The sequence below is a fragment of the Anopheles nili genome, chromosome 2 (assembly GCF_943737925.1).
Source record: "Anopheles nili chromosome 2, idAnoNiliSN_F5_01, whole genome shotgun sequence".
NCBI lineage: Eukaryota > Metazoa > Arthropoda > Insecta > Diptera > Culicidae > Anopheles > Anopheles nili.
In genome coordinates this window covers 56,236,975-56,248,807 of record NC_071291.1, presented here as the reverse complement: position 1 = coordinate 56,248,807, position 11,833 = coordinate 56,236,975, and the positions used below count along the sequence as shown (strand labels likewise).

General features: G+C 39.8%; 1 protein-coding gene across 1 annotated transcript; it reads right to left on the bottom strand.

Moving 5' to 3' along the window:
* Window positions 1-1,580: 1,580 nt before the first annotated feature.
* LOC128726556 (transcriptional regulator ATRX-like) lies at window positions 1,581-7,551 on the bottom strand. Its single transcript, XM_053820374.1, has 4 exons — window positions 7,531-7,551; window positions 6,339-6,399; window positions 6,056-6,266; window positions 1,581-5,979 (listed from the first exon to the last, which is right to left on the bottom strand). Exons 1-4 carry the CDS (start codon window positions 7,549-7,551, stop codon window positions 1,581-1,583), a joined length of 4,692 nt encoding a protein of 1,563 aa, XP_053676349.1.
* Window positions 7,552-11,833: the final 4,282 nt, after the last annotated feature.

The window sequence follows — 11,833 nt, the reverse complement described above, 5'->3', positions numbered from 1 at the left end:
CGGAACCCCAGCAACGGCTGCCCCGGGGAGGGCGAGCAGGATAGGTGTTCGTTACGATTAATCTATCGCGCTCCAGCCTCGGCGGAACCAGTCGGCAAGGTGATGATTTAGTGGCGCTTATTGTATGCAAAACCGCCGGTGCCTAATGATGTGTGTTTATCGTTTCCATCGCGGGGTCCCTTCGGTCGGTTCGCGAGTTATCGGTGCATTTTTTGGGGCTTTTGTTTCGCTGCCTCGAAGCCGCAGATTAGGACTACACTGTAAGCCACTTCCATGCTGATTAATGTAGTGCCCGGGATTAGCGGAACCAGTTGATTCGATAGCGTCAAATCGAACACCACGATCATTTATGGTTGATATACGTGTTTATAAATCGGTTTTTAAAAGACGAAACTATCCGATCTTATCACCTATTCATTAGAAGGTCCATCCAAAACGTTGAGTCGTCTTTATGTTGTAATGCTTTATAAACCAAATTGCTGAGTTAGTATCCACAATTTTACACAGAAAACATAACATATACAACGGAATTAAAATAGTTGACGGAATTATCTCACATACTAGTATCTGATCAAACTACAAAATAAATAATGTTAGTGTTCAAAGCAGTCTATTTTGAATATGTTTTTCCAAAGGTCCAAGTGCTGCGAATACTTATTTCCTAAATTTTTTTTTACGTAACATACTTTGAAAGTAACAAAAAATGGCCTACTTAATGCTTCTAAGCTTATTTTTTTATAAGTTCGAGTCAAATGCATTTGTACTGAAACATTGCTACCAATGCCATCCATGTATTCACTACTGTAAATATAAAAATTTCAAATTATGCGTGCCAGAAATAACAAAGATAATAAATAACAAAGATTTTGATTTCTCATCAGATTTCCCAGACCATTGATACTTTCAACATTTTTGTGTTATGTCGCAGATCAACTTTCTAGATAATTTAATTCAATAATAGTTGCGTGTTCTTTCAAATCGATAATATAACGGGCTTTCGTTCTATGCCCAAATGTAAGCTACTTCAATTTATACCCCTAAAAGTATACTTCTAGGATGCAACAGCACTGAAACTGATCGTACGACACAAATGCAGGGTTAGTGTCGAGCAAAACTCTCGTATTCCCTTTTTTCGCGGATATTGGTTGCCGAAGTTGTTGAAATAAGACATAAAATCGGTGTGATCCTAAAAATTTTACATCAATTTCATGACCAATTCGCTTATCGATATGACCAAACTACTATATTACTATGACCAAACTAAATATTTCAAAATGCGGCAATACTTCAATGCATCTGATTATCATAAATCGTAGGAAGTGTTTTATATATTTTTTTAAAATATAAATAGTTAACGTTTTTTGAATTCAAAACCTATATCCAGTTGTTATGAATATCTCCAGTTGAAGTTATACAAGAAGTATCAAGTAAGAATAAAATTTAGACCCCAACGATATATGTAAATGAATACTTCGAAATGAAGCATTAGATCAGATTTTATTTTACTTTATCATGAGAGCACAAATTGTTGCACAATTTTGTAGGATACATCAGTCATACAAATTCCACAGTCTTTTGTTTTATCCTCGTCGTCCCATAGCTAAGAACCGATCCGGAATACGCCTCTGGTTCGATGACGCAGCTTTATTCTGTGCTGTTTGTTCTACTGGGTCATCGATTTTAGGTAGATACGCATTGACACTGTCTTCAGGGACACGTTTTTTAAACATGGAATCTTTCAATTTCGGCATCAATTCATCATAGTTGAACGATTTACCAAGATTATTTGGAGCTTCAGTTTGCGGCTCCGAGGTGGGTTTGTCGTATTTTTCAAACACTACCTTGTCAAATTTAACCAATTGTACGTCATACACGCCTGGTGCTATCTTGTTAACCAAGTCGTTCAATGAGGTGCCATCCTGGGATTTGAACTTCGGATTTTCAGTTCGCACAATTACGTGCCTAGCATCTGCAGGCACCTTCAGGATGATTTCAATACAACTTCCAGATTCCGGTGACTGTGGAGATTCTGGATTCGATGTTTCGGATTCATTTGGCTGCTGTTTATCAGATATAGCTGCATCAACCGCATCGGTGTCCTCTTCGTCATCCACTTCATCATACACATCACCATTGGCAGATGTGACAGAAGCTTTAGAAGGGCTCATTGGTTTGTTCGAACTACCGAGAGGTTGCGTATCTGCTGAATCACGAATTACTGGAAGTACTCTACTGATTGTCCCCAGAACGTCATTTGAGTCGCTAGGCTTCGCCTGATTCGAGGACAATGGAGATTCATCTTCAAAAGGTGGTGCAGGATATACATCAGGAACCGACGACGTCTTGGGTTTCGTTTGAGGAGTAGCACCTGATGGATCCAACATTGAGTTTTTATCGGACATTTTCTTAACAGGACTAAATCGCTGTGTAGCCGGTTTTGAAAAATCCTTTCTTGGATGCAGATCAGTGTTTTCAGCATCGGTTCGCGACCCAAGCTTGATTAAACTGAGTACATCTTGAGATTCAAGATCATCTTGATCTGACTTATTTGAGATTTTGGGAGATTTGTTTGAATCCTTAGGATCCTCATTCAATCCACTTTCATCCTGCTCTGATTCCTGGTTGTCTGGATGATCTTCGGTTTTATCGTCGTCTTCAGACGGTTTATCCGATGATTTTGGATCCTTCTTGGATTGACCAGACGGCTTATCATTCTTGCTCGAACCTTTCTTGGGTTGCGCTTTTGATGATCCACGATCATCTTGACCTGTTTTGTCCGATGATTTGGGAGATTGCTTCGAATCCTTGGGATCCTGATTCAATTCATCCTCACTCTGCTCAGGTTTTTGGTCGTCTTGTTGATCATCGGTTTCATCGTCGACTTCAGACGGTTTTCTCGATGATTTTGGATCATTCTTGGATTGGCCAAACGGTTTACTGTCTGTATCAGAATCTTTCTTGGGTTGTGCTTTTGGCGATCCACGACCATTTTGTTCTGGTTTCTTCGATGATTTGGGAGATTCCTTCGAATCCTTGGGATCCTCGTTCAATCCAGCTTCCTCCTGATCTGGTTCGTGGTCATCTTGCTGATCATCGTTTGCATCTTCGTCTTCAGATGGTTTATCCGATGATTCCGGATCCTTCTTGGATTGACCAGATGGCTTATCATTCTTGTCGGAAGCTTTCTTGGGTTGTGCTTTAGGCGATCCACGATCACCTTGCGATGGTTTCTTCGATGATTTGGGAGATTGCTTCGAATCCTTGAGATCCTCATTCAATTTATCTTCGTCCTGCTCTGGTTCCTGGTCGTCTTGCTGATCATCGGTTTCATCGTCATCTTCAGATGGTTTTCCCGATGATTTTGGATCATTCTTGGATTGGCCAAACGGTTTATTGTCTGTATCAGAACCTTTCTTGGGTTGTGCTTTTGGTGATCCACGACCATTTTGTTCTTGTTTCTTCGATGATTTGGGAGATTCCTTCAAATCCTTGGGATCCACGTTCAATCCAGCTTCCTCCTGATCTGGTTCGTGGTCATCTTGCTGATCATCGTTTACATCTTCGTCTTCAGATGGTTTATCCGATGACTTCGGATCCTTCCTTGATTGACCAGATGGCTTATCATTCTTGTCCGAAGCTTTCTTGGGTTGTGTTTTAGGCGATCCACGATCACCTTGCGATGGTTTCTTCGATGATTTAGGAGATTGCTTCGAATCCTTGGTACCCCCATTCAATTTATCTTCGTCCTGCTCTGGTTCCTGGTCGTCTTGCTGATCCCCGGTTTCATCTTCGTCTTCAGACGATTTGTCTGATGTCTTCGGATCTTTCTTAAATTGACCAGACGGCCTATCATTCTTGTCGGAACCTTTCTTGGGTTGTGTTTTTGATGATCCACGATCATCTTGCCCAGATTTGTTCAACAGTTTGGGAGATTGCTTCGAATCCTTGGGATCCTCATTCAAACCATCTTTATCCTGCTCTGATTCCTGGTCGTCTTGCTGATCATCGGTTTCATCGTCGTCTTCAGACGGTTTATCCGATGATTTTTTATCTTTCTTGGATTGACCAGACGGCTTATCATCTTGCCCAGGTTTGTTCGACGATTTGCGGGATTGCATCGAATCCTTGGGATCCTCATTCAATTCATCCTTACCCTGCTCAGGTTTCTGGTCGCCTTGCTGATCATCGGTTTCATCGTCGTCTTCAGACGGTTTATCCGATGATTTTGGATCTTTCTTGGATTGACCAGATGGTTTACTACCTTTATCAGAACCTTTCTTGGATTGTGACTTTGGTGATCCACGATCACCTTGCGATGATTTCTTCGATGATTTGGGAGATTGCTTCGAATTGATGGTATCCTCATCCAATTCATCCTCATCCTGCTTTTGTTCCTGGTCGTCTTGCTGCTCATCGGTTTCATCGTCATCTTCAGACGGTTTGTCTGATGATTTTGGATCTTTCTTCGATTGACCAGACGGCTTATCATTTTTGTCGGAAGCTTTCTTGGGTTGTGCTTCTGGCGTTCCACGATGATCTTGTTCTGGGTTCTTCGATGATTTGGGAGATTCCTTCGAATCCTTGGGATCCTCATTCAAACCATCTTTATTCTGCTCCGAATCCTGGTCGTCTTGCTGATCGTCGTTTGCATCTTCGTCTTCAGATGGTTTATCCGATGACTTCGGATCCTTCTTGGATTGATCATACGGCTTATCATTCTTGTCGGAACCTCTCTTGGGTTGTGCTTTTGGTGATTCGCGACCATATTGAACTGGTTTCTTCGATGACTTGGGGGATTGCTTCGAACCTTTGGGATCCTCATTCAATCCATCCCCGGATTGCTGATCGTTTTGCTGATCATCGGTTTCTTCTGCATCTTTAGACGGTTTATCCGATGCCTTCGGATCCTTCTTAGATTGAACAGACGACTTATCACTGTTCTCAGAACCTTTCTTGGGTAGTGCATTTGGTCCATTCTTGGACTGTGCGTTAAGAGGTTCGTTATTTCCACGACTTGGCTCAGGATCTTCACTCAAACTTTGCGTCTCTTGTTCTGGGATCTGATCGCTTAGCTCATCTCCAGGTACGTCCTCAACTATTATCGGTCGTTCAGACAATTTTGGATCCTTCTTTGAGAGATCCGATGGGCTAAGGCTTTCATTTGTTTCGCTCTTAGGTGGTGTTTTCGGAGAACTTTTTTGATCTGAATTGGTAGTCATCGATTCTTTAGGTTCCTTGAAATCTTCACTCAAGTCTTGCTTGACATCCTGATAAGCTTTTTTAGTGTTTGGTGAATTTTCGTCTTCAGACGGTTTTTTAGATTCCTTCGGTCTATTCTTGAACTGAGTTGGTTTTTCCGAATCATTGCTAGGTTGTGTGCTAAGAGAATCCGGTTCAACCTTATTCGATAACCTCGATGGTTTGAATTCATTTACTTTAACACTTGATTTCATATCAACTGGAGAGTTTTTGTTTGATTCGGAGTTGAATGGAGATTGTTTCCCATTTTCTGGATTAGATTCATGTCCTGACTTTGATGATGTTGGTGCTTCCGAAACCTTTTTGGGCTCGGATGATACATCCTTTGACCCTTTAGGTGACAATTTTTTATCAGAAGACGGTTTTTTCACATCTCCTGATCCTCTTAAAGGCTTTCTAAATGAATCAGGGTCCCGAATATTTATCAATCGTACATTCTGTTTCTTGTTTTGAGCCACAGCCGCGTCTGGGCTCGAAGATCCGGTTTTCAAAGCAGAATCCTGATCCGCAGGATTATTACTAGGTTTGTTTTTCAAAGGTTTGCTTTCTCCCTCCTTATTATCGTAAGAGGGTGAATTTCTAGCAGGTGTCGCGGTATCATCGTTGTTACTTTCAAAATCTTTTTTTATTTTCTCAGCCATTCGTTGCAGTTTGCCTACGTCGCCCTCTTCTGTACAATCGACGGGAAACAGATCCGCAACAGGTCCTTCCTCACCATTCCTATAAAAGCACTTATGTTAGTAAAGCGCACGTACTAAAAGTTGTTTAATTTGTCAACAATTTTAGCTCGATTTACCTCAACAATTTTGCACGATCTTGTGTAAGTTTATCCGGAGCGGATAAACTAACACTCCGATAGCCAGATTGATCTGCCATGTAATGCGTAACGAACATTTTTCCTTGACCATCCACATATCCAAAGCATCCCAGCACAGCCCCATCGATTGTCTTCTGATGTTGAAACTGTGTTTCTCCCTTTCGATCAGCTTTCCGATATTCTGCCTTGCCTAGTGGTAAAGCAAAATTGACAATTCAGTACTACCCCCAAAACAAAATGGGTTATCATCTCGTTTGCTTACCTCCTCGATATGCTCGTTCATCTCTCGCATCTACGATGAGAGCCAGCATCGCCAGAATTACCTATGAAACACAAAGCATAACAAAACTTTACTAGAAATCTATAGAGTAGCTGTGTGATAAAATAAAATAAACAAAATATTTTAAAATAGTTGCATTTTCAGCTAACGTTAATAAATACATGATTCTGAAAATGTCCGAAATACGACAAAACGATTACCCAATTCACATCACTTTTGCTAAGAATGAATGAATTATACAGAATTAAAACTATATTTTGTCAGTCCAAATTCAATATGCTTTTTAAGATAAAGTACTACAAAAAGGTGCCTTTGAAAGTTTGAAAAATAGTACCTCTTCATCAGCTTGCTTTATTTATTTCAGCTAGCTATTTTATAATGCGCAAATAACTCCCCACTCTCATAATAGCGACAAGAACGTGTTTTACATGCGTTTTATAATATCTCATTGATATGAAAATCTTTAAACTCTAGTCAAAATTATTTCATACCATTGAACAATATATTCCATACCATTTCAACCATCATTAAGTGAAAATCCCGTCAATTCAACACTTCTAAGACACAAAAAAAATGTTGAAATGTTGTCGTCATGCTATTACATTAGAACATGGTAGATCTGATCCGGACATCCTTTTCTAACAAAGATCACGATGATTAATATTGCGCTTAACGTCACGCACCACAAAATTTATTGAAGCTATTAGTTTGAACGCCAGTAATTTGTTTCTAACGTTATTAAATTGCTTCCTATACACAGCTTCTAAGGAAGCACTCATGCTTTTATGTGTTTTGACACAACCTTTTGACTTTCAAAAACAACACACAAATATCTTTTAATCAATCACTTAAAGCATCTGATATACTATTTCAATATGTATAATTCTACCAACAACACTTTTTTGTTCATGTACCAAATATTACACCAACACGGGTGTCCTACAAACATACATTTGTTCGTACAAAAAGGCCATCCGAAGCTAAAGTTCACCCGCGTTGGCGTTCCAGCATCGATATTCGCCACTCCAACAAAACTCCATGTGAATCCACCCATATATCACTACCACGTTGCACAATCCACACACTCTCGATCACGGGTTTATCCTAGATTTCACAGCGTCATCTCCAAAATTATCGCACCGCCTAAGTCAGCGCCCGGCGTTGTCCAACTTACCCATCTCAGATCCAGTCGCATCTTGATTCGTCGCTGCGCCGAGACTATCGGTTACCGATCGAATGGTGCAAAAAAGCTTGTCTTCAACGTGCTGCTACCACTGGGAATATAGCGTCGGATTAGTCGAAACCGCTTGACCCGGCTCTGAAAATGGAGCTACAAACACCTTCACGGCTCTGCCCACTCCTAAGTCACTCCTAACTGCCCCGAAACCGAGAGCAACACGGCTTCCTTATCGTTCGAGCGCCTCTGCCGAACTAACAACCGGCCGGCAGGATCAGCGTCATTTTGATAAATCCAGATTGCGCATGCAGTTCTCCCCACCACCCGAACTGTTGGTGTGATCGTCGTTTTCCTGCCTGTCTTGCTTTGCTGTCTCGTTCACAAAATAGCATAATTTAGCGGCCAACAAAGTGGCCGGCAAGAACGCGAACGCGGGATTTTCCATTTTATGTATCCTTTTTCCTGCCTGCCATTTATTCTAATGACCTCGCGATCCTGCCAATCTGTGGCCCTGAACTCTCGCCACAGAACGGCCGCTGCCGTTCTAAGTCTCCAGGCCATGGCCACCCGAACAGGCGGGTAAAGCAGAATTCTCCAAAATTCCCAACACCGATAATGCGGACCATGTACAGCATTCACGCCACGGTGTAGCTTCGCGCGATGCGATCAGAACACGCGCGTCCCCGTGAACGGCCGATCGCCGATGGACCAGTTTTTCCGCTACTTTTCTCCCACTCACCGGCCTCCGCGGGTCCGTGGCCACCCATCTTGCACTTTTGCCACGGTGGAGGATCTTCTTCACCCGCACGAAAGCGACCTGTGTCTCGGTCGGGGCGTATTTTATGGTACAGTAATTTATGAACGGTCATTTACCGCGGTTTGGTTCGCGTCCGCCGAAATCGAGAGGATAGCGTACCAGCTTGGACCCCAAACCCGCTCGTTTTCCTCCCGGTTATCGATCAATATTCGCCCGCGTGCGGATTGCTACATGCGAATACTATGCTAGACATATTTATGACCCCCGCTAATGCTATTAGGCGGTAGAAAAATTTAATACAATTAACTTTTCAACGCAGATCACAATCACAATAGCTCTACCCCACGGACATTTCGCCATTCCGTCCCTTAAGCACCTGTTGGAGGAGTGTCCTGTTACGCGGCGCCATACACTGTGGTTTATTATGCTGTGCTTTTGTTCTGCCAAACCATTCGCTTGCGATCGTTGCATCAGCTGGTCCTGGTGCCCATTTCATGGTGTCCTGCGATGAGCGCGTTTTTGGCTCATCTGCTCCGCACAAGGTGATTCGCGAACCAACGTTGGAGGTTATGCAGTGATATGCCCTATGCAGTGATTCCCGATACAGTGTTTAGTGGAAATGAATATATTAAAACGGATGCATTTTATTGCAGTTTTATAGTAATGGCTGTTTGATGTTGATGATTTTGTTGCGATTGATTATCGATTTTTTCAATTAATTAATTTTCTCTAGAGGGTATATCTTCCACAAATGATACTTACAGATAACCTTGAACATTGTTTTATTGGAGTATTGAATTAAACTTACTGATGTTGGTATTTCTATAAGCACACATAATAAATGCGGAAGGTGCAATGCAAAATAGTAAATATTGTTAAGACCACAAAAAGCTTGTATAATTTTATGATAGTCATAATTAATTTAAAAAGTTCATCATAATAATCATAAATTGTTTAAGAGTAAAAGTAAACATATTTTATTTAAATAAATAAAGAATGTTGATATAAAATTACACTAAAATAAAAGATAAATCATGCATTAACTCACAAACAAATTATTGCATTCAAGTGTTCCAAGCTATCCAAGCTCTTTTGTTCAGTTGCTTCAAGAATTCTGTAACGCTTATGCTACTAGTTATGAATTACTTTGCAAACAAACTTTTTCGATGCAGTGTTTCTTTCTACTTATGACTGACTTGAACTTTATTCATAACTCAAAAAACTATTTTTGCTTTCACACCCAACTAGACACCCTATGCCAGCGATGGAGCATCTTTTACCGTATCACGTTGCTGCGTTTTTTATTTTCACTGTATTCTTTTCGCTTTTCACATTTCGCTTTCTGCTCATTATGCATTCATCTATTCTTCCTCCAAACTTTGATTTCGAGAAATACTCGCTCTGGATAAGTTTTTGTGTTTGTGTGCGGTGGTGCGTGTTTGGTGTGTTTTGAGAAAGAACGAAACAACTTTTCTCGGCATCTCTCCCGCTGCATTAGCATATTACCCTCATTTGTTTATGTTGGTCCACAGCATTTCGTTGCCTGTGCGTGTAAGAATTTTCTAAACCCATCTTGCGGTGCCGTTCTTCATTTTATTCGCGGTCGGTTTAAGTGCCATGCATCGAAACACTATACACTTTACAGGTTCGAGCGATGATCCGAACGAACCTTCTCGGGGTCGCTATAAATTTTCTACCAACTAAACTGATCCTTTGACATTTTCACTGCGACACTTATTCAAATTAGTCAGTAAAAGGTTTCCCTGTTATCAAACAATCAAACAAAATATACGTCCCAAATCACCAGGGGGGAGGATTTGTCAGCAACAGAATGAATTGATAAACACAAAAGATGCATCGCGATACGATACGAACGGGAGCAGAAACCTGTTCTAATAACAACATAATATAACAAATAAAAATATAACACAAAACATCTCTGAAAACATCGATCTCTTATGCGTTGTATCCTTTTCGTTTCGGGTTCTTTAACGACAGAAACATAAGGATAATATTTTGTTACAGCTCTGACTACAAAAAAAACCAGTACTCAAAGAATTATTCAAATTGGCATATTTCTCAGCTTTGCAATATGTGTCGATTCAGAAATGTCACATCAAGATTGAAACATCTCACGGTTTGTAAACGATCTTCTCGAAGGTCGTCTTCTAGCCTTTGAGATACTTAAACAGCCATCATACATGTTGGTTGTTCGGTTATTACTAATCTTATCTTCTCCTCCCGGATGAAATCAGCATGAAGATTTATTGTGCAGAAGATGTTTCGACGTTTTGAAATAGCTAATTTGATGTCCGAAATTTTTTAGCTTGCGGATTCTTACGCGTGCAATGTTATAACGCACTTTTTTTTTGTTGAAATCACGTTTTATTTGTTTGAGATTTGTTTGAGAAAATTGAGATTTCTTGTTATTGTTTCTATTATATCTGATTCAGTGATACGTTCTAGAATGCATGGCTGGATGCAGCTAAACTATTTAATTTGAAATTTAAATTAATAACACACACTGAAGAAAACGAATTTCCCAGTTGCATTTGCAATAATTTATGTACGTTATGTAAAGAATAATAATTCCTGTGTGCATTTTTTTAAATTAAAATCAACTATTGATGCAAAATATTGATAAGCCATAGTTTTTAGGTAATCAATACAAATATAACACGGCTCACTTATGCAGCTTCTCAGTTATAACTAGCACATCTCTCTTTACTCTAAAACTCAAACGCTTTAATTAACCCATTTAAACAAGCAACTAAAGTAACAAAATCTAAGATATATTAAGTTTAAAGTGATTACATCGTATGATTTGTTGCAGTTACGTCTTGCGGATATTTCTAAAATCATATCCGAATCTGACAATAATTATCAACCATGGCCTGATCACAACAAGATCTACAGAACCCTCACCGCATGCCATCAATTTCCCATTTCCGTCTGTAATAGATTATATCCAGTTTCTTGGTGACGTCAACAAATATACTTATTCAATGTAACTAAGGAAACAAAAAACTTCTTCCAAATGTTCGTATAGCAAATTTTACTTACTTACTTAATTAAACTTACTTACTTACTTAATTCAAATTACTTACTTTGTCCTTCAATCTTCTAAATGTATACAAGAGATAAAAGAATTGCCTTTTTAGCCGAAATTTGCCTGAATATTTTTAATATGACATCTATAAATGATATATGATAGATGATATACTGATGATATGGATCTACGATAGTTTTGATCCAAGAAGCCTTTACCACAAACCATGTCATTTCATCCTGCTTTTTATTTTTCGGGAAATTTCAAATCTTTTTTTTACACGATCTATTAGTTGAAAAAATCTTAAGTAGTTTGACACACCTGCACGTGAGACAAGCATGAAATCGCCTAAAGGTAGACTACTCACACGACACCCAGAAAATTACAAAGCTGCATTTTACACGATGATGCGACAAATGCAATTAAATAAAAATAGCATACAAAAACAAAAGAAAAACACATATACGACACTTTTTGTCTCGATTGTAATTTAT

Bases quoted from the DNA above. Each gene is read 5' to 3' on its own strand.
- LOC128726556 (XM_053820374.1), bottom strand. From the start codon at position 7,551: ATGCGACTGGATCTGAGATGG. The intron at 6,400-7,530 runs GTAAGTTGGACA...TGTGTTTCATAG, and splicing joins TGCGACTGGATCTGAGATGG to GTAATTCTGGCGATGCTGGC. The intron at 5,980-6,055 runs GTAAATCGAGCT...GTGCTTTTATAG, and splicing joins GATCGTGCAAAATTGTTGAG to GAATGGTGAGGAAGGACCTG.